Here is a 19,340-nt window from a genome sequence, read left to right as displayed (position 1 = left end):
TCTTTTTCTCTCTCTCTTCTCTCTCTCTCTCTCACCGGTCTGTCTCTCTCTCTCTCACCCTGTCTGTCTCTCACCCGGTCTGTCTGTCTCTCTCTCTCTCACCCGGTCTGTCTGTCTCTCTCTCTCACCCTGTCTGTCTGTCTCTCTCTCTCTCACCCGGTCTGTCTGTCTCTCTCTCTCTCACCGGTCTGTCTGTCTCTCTCTCTCACCCGGTCTGTCTGTCTCTCTCTCTCACCCTGTCTGTCTGTCTCTCTCTCTCTCACCCTGTCTGTCTGTCTCTCTCTCTCTCTCACCCTGTCTGTCTGTCTCTCTCTCACCCGGTCTGTCTGTCTCTCTCTCTCTCTCTCTCTCTCACCCGGTCTGTCTGTCTCTCTCTCTCACCCTGTCTGTCTGTCTCTCTTTCTCACCCGGTCTGTCTCTCTCTCTCTCTCACCCTGTCTGTCTGTCTCTCTCTCGGTCTGTCTGTCTGTCTGTCTCTCTCTCTCTCACCCGGTCTGTCTGTCTGTCTGTCTCTCTCTCACCCAGTCTGTCTGTCTGTCTCTCTCTCACCCGGTCTCTCTCACTCTGTCTGTCTGTCTCTCTCTCACCCTGTCTGTCTGTCTCTCTCTCTCACCCTGTCTGTCTGTCTCTCTCTCTCACCCCGGTCTGTCTCTCTCTCTCTCTCTCACCCGGTCTGTCTCTCTCTCTCTCTCTCTCTCTCTCTCTCTCACCCGGTCTGTCTCTCTCTCTCTCTCTCTCTCACCCGGTCTGTCTCTCTCTCTCTCTCTCTCACCCGGTCTGTCTCTCTCTCTCTCTCTCTCTCTCTCTCTCACCCGGTCTGTCTGTCTCTCTCTCTCTCTCACCCGGTCTGTCTCTCTCTCTCTCACCCTGTCTGTCTCTCACCCGGTCTGTCTGTCTCTCTCTCTCTCACCCTGTCTGTCTCTCTCTCTCTCACCCTGTCTGTCTGTCTCTCTCTCTCTCACCCGGTCTGTCTGTCTCTCTCTCTCTCACCCGGTCTGTCTGTCTCTCTCTCTCTCACCCGGTCTGTCTGTCTCTCTCTCTCTCACCCTGTCTGTCTGTCTCTCTCTCTCTCACCCTGTCTGTCTGTCTCTCTCTCTCTCACCCTGTCTGTCTCTCTCTCCTACCTGTCTGTCTCTCTCTCTCACCCGGTCTGGTCTGTCTCTCTCTCTCTCTCTCTCTCTCTCTCACCCGGTCTGTCTGTCTCTCTTTCTCACCCGGTCTGTCTCTCTCTCTCTCTCACCCTGTCTGTCTGTCTCTCTCTCGGTCTGTCTGTCTGTCTGTCTCTCTTTCTCACCCGGTCTGTCTCTCTCTCTCTCACCCTGTCTGTCTGTCTCTCTCTCGGTCTGTCTGTCTGTCTCTCTCTCTCTCACCCGGTCTGTCTGTCTGTCTGTCTCTCTCTCACCCAGTCTGTCTGTCTGTCTCTCTCTCACCCGGTCTCTCTCACTCTGTCTGTCTGTCTCTCTCTCACCCTGTCTGTCTGTCTCTCTCTCTCTCCCTGTTTGTCTGTCTCTCTCTCTCACCCTGTCTGTCTGTCTCTCTCTCTCACCCTGTCTGTCTGTCTCTCTCTCTCACCCTGTCTGTCTGTCTCTCTCTCTCTCACCCTGTCTGTGTCTCTCTCTCACCCTGTCTGTCTCTCTCTCTCTCTCACCCTGTCTGTCTCTCTCTCTCTCTCACCCTGTCTGTCTGTCTCTCTCTCTCTCTCACCCCTGTATGTCTGTCTCTCTCTCTCTCTCTCACCCTGTCTGTCTGTCTCTCTCTCTCTCTCACCATGTCTGTCTGTCTCTCTCTCTCTCTCACCCTGTCTGTCTGTCTCTCTCTCTCTCTCACCCTGTCTGTCTGTCTCTCTCTCTCTCTCACCCCTGTCTGTCTGTCTCTCTCTCTCTCTCACCCTGTCTGTCTGTCTCTCTCTCTCTCTCACCCTGTCTGTCTGTCTCTCTCTCTCTCTCACCCTGTCTGTCTGTCTCTCTCTCTCTCTCACCCTGTCTCTCTCTCTCTCTCACCCTGTCTCTCTCTCTCTCACCCTGTCTCTCTCTCTCTCACCCTGTCTCTCTCTCTCTCTCACCCTGTCTGTCTGTCTCTCTCTCTCTCACCCTGTCTGTCTGTCTCTCTCTCTCTCTCACCCTGTCTGTCTGTCTCTCTCTCTCTCTCACCCTGTCTGTCTGTCTCTCTCTCTCTCTCACCCTGTCTGTCTGTCTCTCTCTCTCTCTCACCCTGTCTGTCTGTCTCTCTCTCTCTCTCACCCTGTCTGTCTGTCTCTCTCTCTCTCACCCTGTCTGTCTGTCTCTCTCTCTCTCTCTCACCCTGTCTGTCTGTCTCTCTCTCTCTCTCACCCAGTCTGTCTCTCTCTCTCTCGCTCTCACCCTGTCTCTCTCTCACTCTGTCTGTCTCTCACTCTGTCTGTCTCTCTCACTCTGTCTGTCTGTCTCTCTCTCTCTCTCTCTCACCCAGTCTGTCTCTCTCTCTCTCTCACCCAGTCTGTCTCTCTCTCTCACCCAGTCTGTCTCTCTCTCTCACCCGGTCTGTCTGTCTGTCTCTCTCTCTCTCTCACCCGGTCTGTCTGTTACTCACCCGGTCTGTCTGTCTCTCTCTCTCTCTCTCTCACCCTGTCTGTCTGTCTCTCTCTCTCTCTCACCCAGTCTGTCTCTCTCTCTCTCACCCGGTCTGTCTGTCTGTCTCTCTCTCTCTCACCCGGTCTGTCTGTCTGTCTCTCTCTCTCTCACCCGGTCTGTCTCTCTCTCTCACCCGGTCTGTCTCTCTCTCTCTCTCACCCGGTCTGTCTGTCTGTCTGTCTGTCTCTCTCTCACTCTGTCTGTCTGTCTCTCTCTCACTCTGTCTGTCTGTCTCTCTCTCACCCTGTCTGTCTGTCTCTCTCTCTCACCCAGTCTGTCTGTCTCTCCCTCTCTCTCTCTCACCCGGTCTGTCTGTCTCTCTCTCTCTCTCACCCGGTCTGTCTGTCTCTCTCTCTCTCTCACCCTGTCTGTCTGTCTCTCTCTCTCTCTCACCCGTCTGTCTGTCTCTCTCTCTCTCTCACCCTGTCTGTCTGTCTCTCTCTCTCTCTCACCCGGTCTGTCTCTCTCTCTCTCTCACCCGGTCTGTCTCTCTCTCTCTCACCCGGTCTGTCTCTCTCTCTCTCACCCGGTCTGTCTCTCTCTCTCTCACCCCGGTCTGTCTCTCTCTCTCTCTCACCCGGTCTGTCTCTCTCTCTCTCTCACCCGGTCTGTCTCTCTCTCTCTCTCACCGGTCTGTCTCTCTCTCTCTCTCACCCGGTCTGTCTCTCTCTCTCTCTCACCCCGGTCTGTCTCTCTCTCTCTCACCCGGTCTGTCTGTCTGTCTCTCTCTCTCCCGGTCTGTCTGTCTGTCTCTCTCTCTCCCGGTCTGTCTGTCTCTCTCTCACCCTGTCTGTCTGTCTCTCTCTCACCCTGTCTGTCTGTCTCTCTCTCTCTCTCTCACCCGGTCTGTCTGTCTCTCTCTCTCTCTCTCACCCGGTCTGTCTGTCTCTCTCTCTCTCTCTCACCCGGTCTGTCTGTCTCTCTCTCTCTCTCTCACCCGGTCTGTCTGTCTCTCTCTCTCTCTCTCACCCGGTCTGTCTGTCTCTCTCTCTCTCTCTCACCCGGTCTGTCTGTCTCTCTCTCTCTCTCTCACCCGGTCTGTCTGTCTCTCTCTCTCTCTCTCACCCGGTCTGTCTGTCTCTCTCTCTCTCTCTCACCCAGTCTGTCTGTCTCTCTCTCTCTCTCTCACCTTGTCTGTCTGTCTCTCTCTCTCTCTCACCCGGTCTGTCTGTCTCTCTCTCTCACCCTGTCTGTCTCTCTCTCTCACTCTCTCTCACCCGGTCTGTCTGTCTGTCTCTCTCTCACCCGGTCTGTCTGTCTGTCTCTCTCTCACCCGGTCTGTCTGTCTGTCTCTCTCTCACCCGGTCTGTCTGTCTCTCTCTCTCTCACCCGGTCTGTCTGTCTCTCTCTCTCACCCGGTTTGTCTGTCTGTCTCTCTCTCTCTCTCTCACCCGGTCTGTCTCTCGCTCTCACCCGGTCTGTCTGTCTCTCTCTCTCTCTCTCACCTTGTCTGTCTGTCTCTCTCTCTCTCTCACCCGGTCTGTCTGTCTCTCTCTCTCACCCTGTCTGTCTCTCTCTCTCACTCTCTCTCACCCGGTCTGTCTGTCTGTCTCTCTCTCACCCGGTCTGTCTGTCTGTCTCTCTCTCACCCGGTCTGTCTGTCTGTCTCTCTCTCACCCGGTCTGTCTGTCTCTCTCTCTCTCACCCGGTCTGTCTGTCTCTCTCTCTCACCCGGTTTGTCTGTCTGTCTCTCTCTCTCTCTCTCACCCGGTCTGTCTCTCGCTCTCACCCGGTCTGTCTGTCTCTCTCTCGCTCTCACCCGGTCTGTCTGTCTCTCTCTCTCTCTCTCACCCGGTCTGTCTCTTACTCTCACCCGGTCTCTCTCTTACTCTCACCCGGTCTCCCTGTCTCTCTTACCCGGTCTCTCTCTTACCCTGTCTCTGTCTCTCTCTCACCCGGTCTCCCTGTCTGTCACCCGGTCTTTCTGTCTCTCCCACTATTGCCATTCCTAAATTGACCTCTAGACACGTTTGTAGATCTGGCAGGGTTGGATACGTGTAAACTAGGGTTCTTGTGGCAGGGGCTATGGGTCATTGGAGGATTGGGAACTTCTCTCTCTCTTCTGTCTTCACCCTCACCTCTCACTACTCCTGGCTAGAGTCTCTTCTCAGTACTAACCAGGGCCCGTGTTCACAATGCGTCCCAGAGTATAGCGTCTAGAGTGCTGATTTAGGACCAGAATTCCCCTATAGAAAATAATGAATAACATTATGTGGAAAGAGTGGACCTGATCCCAGATCAGCGCTGTTACTCCGAGACACTTTGTGAATAAGGGCCCAGCGCTCTCCTCATTAAAGGCAAGTTGTGTAACGTACTGCTTCCATTTCCAGATGCCAACAGCGGAGACCGTGGCCATACCACCAACGCTGCCTCCGCCTCCAACGCCTCCACATGAAACCTCTTCCTGACCCCGCTGCCCACGCCCGAGCTCCTGGACAACAACAGTGGCATGGCGGCACACCAACCAATTAATAAAGCAAAGCAAGAAAACTGACGCCCGACAAAGATGAACACAAGGAAAACCCAATCGGAACTTCGTTATTCCCCTACCACCTCCACCCTCTCCTCTCACATTGTTTTAATGTTTGTTTATTTATTTGTACAAAAAGGACAACCGTGATACGTTCTCAGAGCTGCTCTTCATCTTTCTGTACTTTGAAGAGGAGGGGACCGGGTGTGTTTAGTGTAGAGATAATGTATAGCTATATAAGTATACAAAAGTACTCTGACGTGTTTGTTTCCATAGTCAATCTTTATTTTTTTTCATATGCTAGATATAGTCATCCCACTCTCTCTGTGTAGGAGAGGCCTCTACATGCGTCCTGCAACAGCCTTACGTTCAGACTGTGGCCCCTTGGGGCCCCTGTCGACCCCTTCCCACCCATTCATACATATACATCTGAGGACCTTGATGACGTCGCGACTTTTAATGGTTGACCTCGATATCTGTGTCTGTGTTCAATGTACACATACACAATTGATATATTGTAGAAAAGTGTCAGCTACTCTCTTTCCCACTTCAGAAATCACACTCCTGCTATGCAGCACCATTTTGAGATTCTGCTCGTAGGGCAACAGTTGTCTCGCAACTCCGCACGTTTTTTGGGTACGTCCCCCTTTTAGCTCCGAGAAACGGTGCATAAATGAGTTTTACCGCGTTTTTCCCCTAAGGGTAATGCCATACCGACAAAACTTTGCCAGAACAGACCTAAGAGCAAGAAAGAGATTCTGTCTTTCATGTGATTTCAGTGAAGACCAGGACCTCTGTATTACTTTCCTGCTGCTTGTCAGATAGACATTATGACTAGTAAAGCCTGGTATTGTTCTGTTTCTTGTTAGTGGGTGGGTTTCGGGGACTGGCTATGAAGGATGCTTGGATGCGGGCGTATGATTGCATTTCCTCACAATCTTTTGTTACCATTCTGTGTCTGAATGTTCCCTATAATTTAGTGCACTGCTTTTGACCATAGTCCACATAGCTCTGGGCAAAAGTAGTAGGGAATAGGGTGTCATTTCAGACGCAGCCCATTTCATTTTAAACCACTGTTGGAAGTCCTTCCTCATTCTGACTTAACCCTTTCCTGCTCTTCTTTTGCAACCGAAAGTCCTGCCATCCCATCCCTCAACACTTTGAAGACCTACACAAAAAGTACACACAAATGTGTTTGTATTTATGTTTGTAGATGCTCTTCACCAAACTGGCTTGCGTGTGCGTGTCTTCCTGTGGTATGTATGTAAATAGGCAGACCCAAGAACTGTTAACGAGCAAAAACAACAAAAATGAATGATATAAAGAAGAATACAAAATAAAAAAACATTCAGGTTAAAAGTTATTGTATAGTCAAACTGTAGATCAGCTTTGTTTTTTTCCTCCAGCCATATAGTTCAATCTCAACTGTACTGTAGGTGCCAGCTGTATCATTGTAAGAATAACCAGTAATGTATAGTGTATCTATAGGTTGGAGTGCCTTTGCTTCCACTCATTCTCTCTGCTCTTCCCCAGGTCCCCTCCCTCCATGGTCTAACCTGGAGGTTCTGGTGTGAAATTGCCCTTACGCACAGATCTAGTTTCAGCTTGGCCTCCCGAAATCCTAACCATAGTGGGGGAAACGCAAAACTGACTCGAGACCAGCGTACAGGGCAACTTCACCCTATTCCTTCCTGGAGTGCTGTTGACTTCCCCTTTCCACCTCTCTGATCTTACATGTACCACAATTCACTGCAATAGCCAGGTGTCACACAGACCACTCATCACATCACGTTTCTTTTTGTACGATTGGCTGTGTGTCTGACTTTGGGACCCCCTTTGGTGGTGGTGGGTTGGGGGAGTTGTCTTATTGTCTTTTTAAAGTGTGAGAAAATCATTCTCTTTCCAGGAAGGTTTGGGGTGGGTTTTAAAATGTGTTTATATGGTTTTATGAGAGATGCGCATACAACCCCACACGGTTCTGGGGGAAGTCTTGTCGTATTCAGTATTACTTTCTCAGCTATGGCAATAAACAATTTGTCTGTAGGATTTGTGTCCACATTCTCAACAGCACTCTGGGAGAGATGTTATGTAGCACCGATCCTTCATGTTTTTTATTACATTTTTTTAAAGCATATATTTGTATGCTTGCTTGTAATATTTCCATCCGTAAATGTGTTGCTATTCAATCATCTGGCCTGTAAAACAAACAATGTGACCACTTCTTGTGACTTTAAGGATAACATATGTACAAAACAATGTTTAAAAAAATTATATGTATAAAAAAAGGTCTGGGTTATATTCAATTTACAACAGAAAAAACTATAACATTACTACTACTTGAATGCCTCTGTGACTGAAATTTTGATTTCATTTTGAATATAAACCTTTTGTTCTGTGAAGGTATGCTTAATGTCCCCTCTCCCTGTAAATATTTCTGTCTGTGACTTGGTTCAGAGAAATAGTTACCTGGTACTGTAATTTGCATTAAATAAACAGTAGATTAGCCTGGAAATGAACACACTGTTGTCATGTGTCTGGTTTTGTTGTCATATGCTAATTGGGTTGTGTTTAGAACAGAGAAAACATTGAAACTGAGTTACTTGTAATGAGAAAGCACGTATTTGTTATTCCGTTGAAAAACATTTTGTGCTACAGTACGTTCCCTACTGAGCACGACCGTTACCTCCAAGGTTGAATGCGTTCCAGTAGAAAGTAGCCTATCCCATGGTCCTGGTGACGGGTTTCTTTTGAGCCCACGATTAAGATGCAAATCTACCCCAGGTTGTGGCTTATGGTATTATAATATAGATAGTTGGACTCAGATCTACATTTCCCATTTTAAGATGGGGATTAACATGAAAAACATTTCAAATTAACAAAATACATTTCATTTTCAGATTTGACAAATACATTACCTTGTTCCCTTAAATTCCTCTACCTTTGCAGTATTTACACAGCCGCCTGAACAATTTACATAAATGTTTTTGAATCATTAATTTTTTTTAAAGAACTAAGGTGTAGTTCAGTCTTCTCTGCTCAGCTACAACGAAGGATTCCCATTGAACTGAACCCAGATCCCCTCAAACCAATCAGGTCAGTTTCCTTTTATTCCCAAAACCAGGAACTCTGTGTAGAATAGCAGTGTAGATGTGAGATATTACCTGGTAAGTATCTTTTTTCAATCAATGTCTGAGAAAGTGAATCTTTCATTGTTCTCATCCAAATCAAACATTTGTAGACAACATTAGAATTACTCACTAGGTCTGTGAAAAAAACGTTATGAAGAAATGTTGTCAAAGTTTTTGCTTCAAATGTTTCCTTTATGTGTAGTTATTGACTTTAATTACTTACTTACCCTCTGGTGTTTTATCCCTGTAGGATAAAGACTTCGACAGCATTATGAGTAAATATAGAAAGTATAAAGATCTACTGAGAGATATTCCTCTCTTTCCAGGTAATGTGTTTTATTTCTATTCTATTTCTGTTATATTTTATTCCTGTCAGTTATATAGAGATGTAATAAATAATCATTACTGAATAAACAATTAAGGTTTTTTAAAAATCCAGTGTTTTCTAAACTGCAGCCCAGAAAACAGATTGGCCATGGGGTAGTTTGGGGGGAAAAAAGTCTTCTTAATAAATGTTATGAATTTTGAGCAGAATGATCATCATTTGGATACTGGGCACCTGTCCCTTTCAAGACACTAGCTCAAAATAGTTTAGTGGACCGGCCCATTTGCCCCTGGTGGGCCAGTGTGCCAGACAGATATGCCCAGGCTGGTTTATGGTAGCATTCAGCCCCTGCTACAGCCTCCTGATGATTAATTGGAAAGGCTTCCAGGAGCAGTCGATGTTACATTCCAGTCTAATTTTTAACACATTTCAGAATAATTTATAACAACCACTTCCAACTCATGTTCTATTTGATCAGCGTAGATGTTTGAATTTTAAAAATAGTTCAACCATGAGTGCCCGTTAATGTGAATGTGTCATGTGTGTCCTTCAACTGTCATTCATTTTGGCACATTGTAATTCAGACGTTTTTACTAATGGAATAACGCGCAATCTGGCGCACCCAAAGAAAAGCTTAATGGGCCTCTACACTAAGCGGAACATGGAGAAGTACAACAATGTGATGATCAAGAACGTTGTCAAACTGTGCCAGATCCAGGCCCATCATGCTGTCCTGGAGGTAACAGCTTATGCAATACACTCATACCTATTTCAGACAGAAGATGTGGTTACCTGTAAAAAATACAAGGCAATGTTTATATGACCTTTCAAACACTTTTTTTTGCAGATATACCCCTTTTATACATCAAATCAATTGTATTTATAAAGCTCTTTTTACATCAGCAGATGTCACAAAGTGCTTATACAGAAACCCAGCCTAAACCCCCAAACAGCAAGCAATGCAGATATAGAAGCAGGAAAAGTGGTTGTATAGGGTGCAACAAGTCAGTACATAAGGAGTAAATGTCCGTTGGCTTTTCATAGCCGAGTATTCAGAGGTTGAGACAGCAGGTGCGGTCTCGACCTCTGAATGCACGGCTATGAAAAGCCAACGGACATTTACCCCCAAGGCGCAAACCTGCTGCACCCTCTACAACCACTGTGATTATTATTTGACCCTGCTGGTCATCTATGAACATTTGAACATCTTGAAGAACAATCTGGCCTTAAATGGCCATGTACTCTTCTAATCTCCAACCTAACCGCCACAGCCAGAAGAGGACTGGCCACCCCTCAGAGCCTGGTTCCTCTCTAGGTTTTGTGGTGGAAATTGGGTTGCAGGGAGATAGAGGAGAAGCATCCCTTTACAGAAGCACATCATTAGTAGAAAATATTTTACTATTAATTGTCACCTATCAATATTCATACAGATGTAGTAAACAAAGCAGGTAAATACATCATTTTCCCTTACAGTTTATCCCTAGGAAGGAGAGAGCGAGCAGAATTAGGCCGATACCCGCTAATTATCACAAATCCAGAAAAGAGCTGTTAAATTCTACAACTACCTAAAAGGAAGCGATTCCCAAACCTTCCATAACAAAGCTATCATCTACAGAAAGATGAACCCGGGGAAGAGTCCCCTGAGCAAGCTGGTCCTAGGGCTCTGTTCACAAACAGACCCCACAGAGCCCCAAGACAGCAACACAATTAGACCCAACCAAATCATGAGAAAACAAAAATGACTTGACCCATTGGAAAGAATGAACAAAAAAACTGAGCAAACCAGAATGCCATCTGGACCTAAACAGAGAGTACACGTGGCAGAATACCTGACTACTCTGACTGACCCAAACTTAAGGAAAGCTTTGACTATGTACAGACTCAGTGAGCATAGCCTTGCCATTGAGAGAGGCCGCCGTAGGCAGACCTGGCTCTCAAGAGAAGACAGGCTATGTGCACACTGCCCAGAAAATGAGGTGCAAACTGAGCTGCTCTTCCTCACCTCCTGCCAAATGTATGACCTGATATGATATGGGTCAATATCAAGAGATATGTCTTCAGTAAAGACTTAAAGGTTGCGACCGAGTCTGCATCTCTCACATGGATAGGCAGACCATTCCATAAAAATGGAGCTCTATAGGAGAAAGCCCTGCCTCCAGCTGTTTGCTTAGAAATTCTAGGAACAGTAAGGAGGCCCGAGTCTTGTAACCATAGTGTACTTGTAGGTATGTACGGCAGGACCGGCAGTAAAACCTTGAAGTCAGCCCTAGCCTTAAAAGGAAGCCAGAGGCTACCACTGGAGTAATATGATACATTTTCTTGGTTCTAGATAATGGCGCCGGAGGGATTGGCTGCCGTTTTATGGGCTCTTAACCAACTGTGCTATTTTGTTTGTTTCTTCGCATTGTTTGTAACTTATTTTGTACATAATGTTGCTGCTGTAATGAACACGATGGGAGACCGAGAGCTGGTTTCTAGCGCAGGGCGCAACAGATGTTTATTGTAAAGGGCCACAGGAGGAGGCAGGTAACTGGGTCCAGGGGCAGGCAGAAGGTCATACACAGGGGGTCCAAAAAGGCAACAGTACAGGCAGGGAAAAGGCTGGTAACATCATCCAGGAGATCAGGCAATAGGTTGATAACAGGACATCCGATAAAGTACAGGCAGGGAATAGGCAAAAGGCGTCATTAGTGAGGCAGGCAACAACTATCATACACAGGAGGAGTAAATTACGGGGAAAAACAGAGATCCGAATAGAAGTGTGTCACAAAACAAACAACACCTCACAATGATAGGGTGCAAAGAACTGAACTAAATAGTGTGTTATAATGACATGCAGGTGTGTGAACAGGTGATCAGAATTCAGGTGATTGGGATCTGGAGAGTGAGCTGCATTCAGGGGATCAATGTGTTTGAGAGTGTTTGCTGGAAAGTGGGCTGGAAAGTGAGTTGCGTTCAGGAAAGCTACGTGTTTGAGAGTGTGAGTTGGAAGCAGACGTTACAGCTGCTACCGTCTCTTATGACCGAAAAGAGCTTCTGGACATCAGATCAGCGATTACTCACCTTGAATTGGACGAATCATTTGTTTTTAATGAGTCGGACGAGAGGGATTTAAACCAGACACCCGAACAGGCCCTCATCCCCGTAATTTACATGGGAAAGAGACGGAGGTTTTGCGGAAGGAGATCGGGATGCATTGTGAGGGTCCGGCGACGAGTGGCTAATGATGGAGGGATCTGCATTTGCAATCGGTACTATTGGCCAACGAACAATCGCTGGATAATAAAGTGGACAAACTAAAAGCACATATATCCTACCAACAAGACATTAAAATCTGTAATATCTTTTGTTTCACCGAGATGTGCCTGAACGACAACATGAATAACATACAGCTGGCTGGTTGTACACTGTATCGGCAGGATAGAACAGCAGCCAATGGTAAGACAAGGGGTGACGGTCTATGTATATTTGTAAACATCTGGTGCATGATATCTAAGGAAGTCTCAAGGTTTTGCTCGCCTGAGGTAGAGTATCTAATGATAAGCTGTAGACCACTCTATCTACCTAGAGAGTTTATCTATATTCTTTGTAGTTGTCTATTTACCACCACAAACTGATGCTGGCACTAAGACCGCACTCAATGAGTTGTATACGGTCACAAGCAAACAGGAAAAGGCTCATCCAGAGTCAGCGTTCCTAGTGGCCGGAGACTTTAATGCAGGGAAACTTAAATCCGTTTGACTGAATTTCTACCAGCATGTTAAATGTGCAACCAGAGGTAAAAATGTGAAATGTCAGAATAATAGTAGAGAGAATGATTTATTTCAGCTTTTATTTCTTTCATCACATTCCCAGTGGGCCAGAAGTTTACATACACTCAATTCGTATTTGGTAGCATTGCCTTTAAATTGTTAAACTTGGGTCAAACGTTTCTGGAAGCCTTCCACAATAAGTTGGGTGAATTTTGGCCCATTCCTCCTGACAGAGCTGGTGTAACTGAGTCAGGTTTGAAGGCCTCCTTGCTCGCACACGCTTTTCAGTTCTGCCGACAAATTTTCCATAGGAGTGAGGTCAGGGCTTTGTGATGGCCACTCCAATACCTTGACTTTGTTGTCCTTAAGCCATTTTGCCACAACTTTGGAAGTATGCTTGGGGTCATTGTTCATTTGGAAGACCCATTTGCGACCAAGCTTTAACTGCCTGACTGCTGTCTTGAGATGTTGCTTCAATATATCCACATAATTTTCCGGCCTCATGATGCCATCTATTTTGTGAAGTGCACCAGTCCCTCCTGCAGCAAAGCACCCCCACAACATGATGCTGCCACCCACGTGCTTCACGGTTGGGAGGGTGTTCTTCGGCTTGCAAGCATCCCTCTTTTTCCTCAACATAACGATGGTCATTATGGCCAAACAGTTGTATTTTTGTTTCATCAGACCAGAGGACATTTCTCCAAAGTACGATCTTTGTCCCCATGTGCAGTTGCAAACTGTGGTCTGGCTTTTTTTATGCCGGTTTTATAGCAGTGGCTTCTTCCTTGCTGAGAGACCTCAGGTTATTTCGATATAGTACTTGTTGTACTGTGGATATAAACTCAGCAAAAAAAGAAACGTGCCTTTATCAGGACCCTGTCTTTCAAAGATAATTCGTAAAAATCCAAATAACATTACAGATCTTCATTGTAAAGGCTTTAAACACTGTTTCCCATGCTTGTTCAATGAACCATAAAAAATGTATGAACATGCACCTGTGGAACAGTCGTTAAGACACTAACAGCTTACAGACGGTAGGCAATTAAGGTCACAGTTATGAAAACTTAGGGCACTCAGGAGGCCTTTTTTCTGACTGTGAAAAACACCAAAAGAAAGATGCCCAGGGTCCCTGCTCGTCTGCGTGAACGTACCTTAGGAGGCATGAGGACTGCAGATGTGGCCAAGGCAATAAATTGCAATGTCCGTACTGTGAGACGCCTAAGACAGCGCTACAGGGAGACAGGATGGGCAGCTGATCATCCTCGCAGTGGCAGCCCACGTGTAGCAACACCTGCACAGGATCGGTACATCCGAACATCACACCTGCGGGACAGGTACAGAATGGCAACAACAACTGCCTGAGTTACACCAGGAACGCACAATCCCTCCATCAGCACTCAGACTGTCTGCAATAGGCTGAGAGAGGCTGGACTGAGGGCTTGTAGGCCTGTTGCAAGGTAGGTCCTCACCAGACATCACCGGCAACAACGACGAGTCGCGGTTTTGTCTCACCAGGGGTGATGGTCGGATTCGCGTTTATCATTGAAGGAATGAGTGTTACACCAAGGCCTGTACTCTGGAGCGGGATCGATTTGGAGGTGGAGGGTCCTTCAGGGTCTGTGGCGGTGTGTCACAGCATCATCGGACTGGGCATGTTGTCATTGCAGGCAATCTCAACGCTGTGCGTTACATGGAAGACATCCTCCTCCCTCATGTGGTACCCTTCCTGCAGGCTCATCCTGACATGACCCTCCAGCATGACAATGCCACCAACCATACTGCTCGTTCTGTGCGTGATTTCCTGCAAGACAGGAATGTCAGTGTTCTGCCATGGCCAGTGAAGAGCTCGGATCTCAATCCCATTGAGCACGCCTGAGACCTGTTGGATCAGAGGGTGAGGCCTAGAGCCATTTCCCCCAGAAATGTCCGGGACCTTGCAGGTGCCTTGGAAGAGTGGGCTAGCATCTCTGTAATGGAAATTATATGATTAAAGGTTTGACTAAATGATTTCACTCAGAAACCATATAACCTGTTGAAATGTATTAGAAATTATAAAGGCTACGGCTGTGGGTGAGTAGACTGTTTAAAACTAAGACACTGTTACCACTTCAAAATGAGCAGGGCAGAGTTGATAAAACGACCTTGGGAAAGGAACAGGAGAAGATACCTCCCTAAGTTAGGGAGAGAAACAACAGCCTGGGAACTGCTTAGTTGGCAGGAGATTAGAAGACAGGTGGCAAGGTTTGATAAGGAATGTATGTGTACTGTGGAAAAATACAGCCGCCTAGAGTGGGGTGGAGTTCTCTACTGATGTAAGTTTATGTGTGTGTGTGTGTTAGTATAAAAGGCTTTGTACATTGTAAGGATTTCAGAGCTCTCGTGAATCAACATTCTGACCAATTGTAAGCTGGCTCGCCGTCTGCTTCATTCAACCAGAATCTTACACCATATGGGGGGCAGACTGAGTAGTTTAATTGAAGTTCGGTTTAAGAACATTGATAACTTAATTCCCGTAACAATCTCACAGCAAGAACTGGAAAATCTGGTGCAGTCCATGAGGAGGAGATGCACTGCAGTACTTAATGCAGCTGGTGGCCACAACAGATACTGACTGTTACTTTTGATTTTGATCCCCCCTTTGTTCAGGGACACATTATTCAATTTCTGTTAGTCACATGTCTGTGGAACTTGTTCAGTTTATGTCTCAGTTGTTGAATATTATGTTCATACAAATATTTACACATGTTAAGTTTGCTGAAAATAAACGCGGTTGACAGTGAGAGAACGTTTCTTTTTTTGCTGAATTTAGATACTTTTGTACCTGTTTCCTCCAGCATCTTCACAAGGTCCTTTGCTGTTCTGGGATTGATTTTCAATTTTCGCTCCAGAGTACGTTCATCTCTAGGAGACAGAACGCGTCTTCTTCCTGAACGGTATGGCGGCTGCGTGGTCCCATGGTGTTTATACTTGTGTACTGTTGTTTGTACAGATGAACGCGGTACCTTCAGGCGTTTGGAAATTTCTCCCAAGGATGTACCAGACTTGTGGAGGTCTTGGCTGATTTTCTTTTGATTTTCCCATGATGTCAATGTAAAGTTTGAGTTTGAAGGTAGGCCTTGAAATACATCCACAGATACACCTCCAATTGACTCAAATTATGTCAATTAGCCTATCAGAACCTTCTAAAGCCATGACATAATTTTCTGGAATTTTCCAAGCTGTTTAAAGACACAGTCAACTTAGTGTATGTAAACTTCTGACAGACTGGCATTGTGATAAAGTGAATTATAAATGAAATAATCTGTCTGTAAACAATTTAATTGTTGGAAAAATTACATGTTTCATGCACAAAGTAGATGTCCTAACCGACATGCCAAAACTATAGTTTGTTAACAAGAAATTTGTGGAATGGTTGAAAAACGAGTTTAATGACTCCAACCTAAGTGTATGTTAACTTCCGACTTCAACTGTACATCAATGACGTCATCGCCACAGTGACTGTACTGTATGTACATACCCCAACCAGAAGCCATGGATTACAGGAAAAATCCGCACTGAGCTAAAGAGTAGAGCTGCCGCTTTCAAGGAGCGGGGCTTTCAAACTATTACAGACTACAAAGGGAAGCACAGCCGACAGCTGCCCCGTGACACAAGCCTACCAGATGAGCTAAATTACTTCTATGCTCGCTTCGAGGCAAGTAACACTGAAACATGCATGAGAGCGTCAGCTGTTCCGGTTGAGTTTGTTATCACGCTCTCCGCAGCCGATGAAAGACCTCTCCCTGTCTGAGTTTGTAATACCAACATGTTTCAAGTAGACCACCATAGTCCCTGTGCCCAAGAACACTAAGGTAACCTGCCTAAATGACTACCTACCCGTAGCACTCACTACTATTATATCTCTTCATATGACATGGATTAAAAAGGGTTTGCCAGTAGACTTGATTCACGATGATGACTGCTAGCTAAGATTGTGAAAGGAAGATGTTGACATTATCAGTCCAACTAAAGCTACTGTGCATATAATGTGAATTGACGTATTTTCTGTGGCCAATGACCTTGAGCCTTCTTGGAAGGGCACTTGTAATATAACACTATGGTAGGACCCAAAGGGCTGAAATTTTGGATGTCTACCCTTACTAAAGGACTGAAGCCAGGCGATTGCACAAAGTCCCCATGAGTGACAGAATACTGAGCAATGCTCCTATTTTCTGCTGGCCTGCCCCACCACCCCAGAAAGTGCTGAGCTAGGCTGAAACACCTGCATTTTTATTTTACTAGGCAAGTCAATTAAGAACAAATTCATATTTAAAATGACAGCCTTGGAACAGTGGGTTAACTGCCTTGTTCAGGGAGACAGATTTTTACCTTGTCAGCTCAGGGATTCGATCTAGAAACCTTTCAATACACTCCCAACGCTCTAACCACTAGGCTACCTGCCACCCCAATTTTGGAGCTGCTTTACTCAAGAAAACAAAAAAGAGTCCATGGTTCTATGTGGCTTTATTAACTCAATTATATATATATCTTTTTTTACATTGTTTGCAAACTGATATGTGACACGTATTAATGACAAAATAACATGCAAGCCACCACCCCCCCAAAAAATGACTTGCCCTGAATGACGGGTCGCCACTGGTGCTTAGTGACCTCTGACTGTTTTATCCTAACATTGTTGGTGCCAACGTGGATAACAATATCCCTATACTCTCTACACCCGCCAGCTTTAGCCTTAACCAGCACCTTCTTCAGATTAACCTTTACGTCGGTTAGCCCTGCCCCCTGGTAAACAGTGTAGGATCACTGGATGATTCTTTTTAAGTCTAATACTGTGGTTAATGGAGTTGCCAGTGACTAGGGCCTCTGACTCCGACTCCCCGCTTAATGGGGAGGACCGGTTCAAAGTTTCTGTCAGGTGAATGAGCGACACCGGTTGAGCGTGCCGACAGCATTTCTTTCCAGAAGCCTTGAGAAATTTGTCCCGGCTGCGGATACTGTGCAGGGGGGGAGCGGATTTATACTACTTTCTGTACATACTGGTGGCACAGACGCTGCTTCATCCTTTCCTACACTTAAATTGCCCTTGCCTAACGATTGCATCTGAAGCTGGGCTTGCAACTCGGCTATCCTCACCATAAGGCGATAGTTCTCCTGTACAGCGACTGCAATTAGATGGCATAGCGTTAATGTTAGCTTTTTCAGCTGGTGGAAGTCCTGTAGAACGATGTCAAAGGTGAAAAAGTTGAATGAGTTGAAGTTTATTCGCCATTAGTCAGCACCTCCACACGAACACATTGTTCTGGGTGTGCGCCAGCTCATGTTTTTTAAGCCAAGTAGCAACAAACATCCCAGCAGTACGGAGACAACGCGGAAGTGTGCCATTAGCTGGGGAAGCTCATACCTATCAGTTGGTAACTGGCCAATTGGGAGGGGTGGGGCGTGGGGGTCTGTTGTTAAACCATGGGGTAGTTTGCAATTCAAATTAGGGACGTGTTAAACGTGTTAAACTTTGGAAGTGTTCATGAATTTACCTGCAAAAAAGCTGAGAACTATTCACACAGACACGATTCCTGTATTTTGGTTACAGGGTCTGTGAAAATGTAGGTTTCATGGCACGGTCTCGGGGTGGGATTTAATATACCTTGTTTTTTTACAACATTCCCCTAGAAAGATGGTGGGATAGTAAAGAGGTGGGATTTTGTTCTGTGTATGAAGAGGTATTACTTTATAGACACACACACACACACACACACACACACACACACACACACACACACACACACACACACACACACACACACACACACACACACACACACACACACACACACACACACACAATTGATCTAGTGCCATTAAATCTACTCTGTCCTCTAGGTTGGCTTTGGTCCAGGCCTGGGGCTCCAGGAGGCTTTCAAGTACCTGACGGAGCCCGGGGGCAGGCTGTTCGGCCTGGACGTCTCAGAGTACATGCAAAAGGTGGCCCAGAAGCGTCTGGGCCCTCAGCTGGCCTCGGGGAGGGTCCACCTGCTCCAGGGCAGTGTGGAGTGTATTCCCCTCCCGGACCACTGCATTGACGGGGTCTTCCACTCCAACTGCCATCTCTACTGGCCGGACATGGCCACTGCCACCGCCGAACTGCTCCGTGTCATGAGGCCAGGTTAGTGGAAGCACGGCACGCACATGCGTATGCCACAGGCACACACAAGATGCAATTCCTTATTGCAAACAGTAGAGGGCAATTTGAGTGCAGTCAGAGCCATACTATACAAGTCGTATTACAACATGCACTAAACCTTTACTGCATCTCTACGGCACTGCATATCTATAGAGTTATCACAGTAGCCTATACAGAAGACAGTATTGCAGTGCACAGAACCTGTTGTTGTTGTATCTCTCTGTATGATGGTTAATACAACCATAGAAGTAGAAGGATCATTCTAATGAATACAACCCCCTCCTTTTCTTCCTTCCCGGTAGGAGCGAGGATGTTGGCAACGTGTGACCTGGGCTTCCTGCGTCATGGGGTGGAGCAGGGCTTCTTCAAAGGCGTGACGGTGGAGCCTGAGCCTTACATGCAGGCCCTGAAGGCTGTGGGCTTCCTGGGGGTCAGCATGGAGGACCTGATGGATGAGGGCAAGAGCTTCCAGGTCATCTATGCCACCTCTCCACCTCCCTCCACCACTGAGACTCAGAACAGTTAGAAACACGCTCTGTATGTACACTCAGGATGTGTTTGATGGACATAACAGCATATTGTATCATTAAAACGAATGCTACTTCCGAAGAGAGTACGTCTGTTCATACTTAAGGTTTTATATTGAGCACTTGTATGTTACTGTGATGATTGGTTGTCAGAAATAATTTATTATACAGTTAAGAGCTAAAGTATTTACCTGTCATTCACTTTGCATGGGAGGGTTATACACAGTACAAGCCTTAACTAGTAAGGTTATTTGGTGACCACAGAGCGCCTAGTGTGAAATATCAGGTTTACAGTATGGAGACATATTGAGGATTTTCTTAACTGTGACAAATGCACGCATGTTCAGCAAT

At 46.3% G+C, this 19,340-nt stretch overlaps 2 protein-coding genes across 6 annotated transcripts in view; both read left to right on the top strand.

Annotated features, from left to right (window-relative positions):
- LOC115179842 (glycogen synthase kinase-3 beta) overlaps positions 1-7,595 on the top strand; it is a 55,555-nt gene extending 47,960 nt beyond the window's left edge. For all 4 annotated transcript variants that reach the window (XM_029741677.1, XM_029741679.1, XM_029741678.1 and 1 more), the window contains exon 11: positions 4,940-7,595. In XM_029741677.1, coding sequence (XP_029597537.1) covers positions 4,940-5,004 — 65 coding nt within the window. In that variant the 3' untranslated portion in view covers positions 5,005-7,595. The remainder of the gene's footprint in view (positions 1-4,939) is intronic.
- Positions 7,596-7,988: 393 nt separating this feature from the next.
- On the top strand, positions 7,989-19,340 carry LOC115179412 (arsenite methyltransferase). 2 transcript variants are annotated; one of them, XM_029740908.1, is made up of 5 exons: positions 7,989-8,172; positions 8,458-8,533; positions 9,117-9,271; positions 18,162-18,444; positions 18,765-19,340. In XM_029740908.1, the coding sequence occupies exons 2-5, from the start codon at positions 8,479-8,481 to the stop codon at positions 18,986-18,988; spliced, it is 717 nt and encodes a 238-aa protein (XP_029596768.1). In that variant the 5' UTR covers positions 7,989-8,172; positions 8,458-8,478; the 3' UTR covers positions 18,989-19,340. The 2 variants fall into 2 exon arrangements, with proteins under 2 accessions (XP_029596768.1, XP_029596769.1); XM_029740909.1 differs by lacking the exon at positions 7,989-8,172 and adding an exon at positions 8,180-8,243.

The sequence above is a fragment of the Salmo trutta genome, chromosome 39 (genome assembly GCF_901001165.1).
Source record: "Salmo trutta chromosome 39, fSalTru1.1, whole genome shotgun sequence".
Lineage (NCBI taxonomy): Eukaryota > Metazoa > Chordata > Actinopteri > Salmoniformes > Salmonidae > Salmo > Salmo trutta.
Note: the sequence above shows the minus strand (reverse complement) of the source record. Positions and strands in the feature narration are given on the sequence as shown.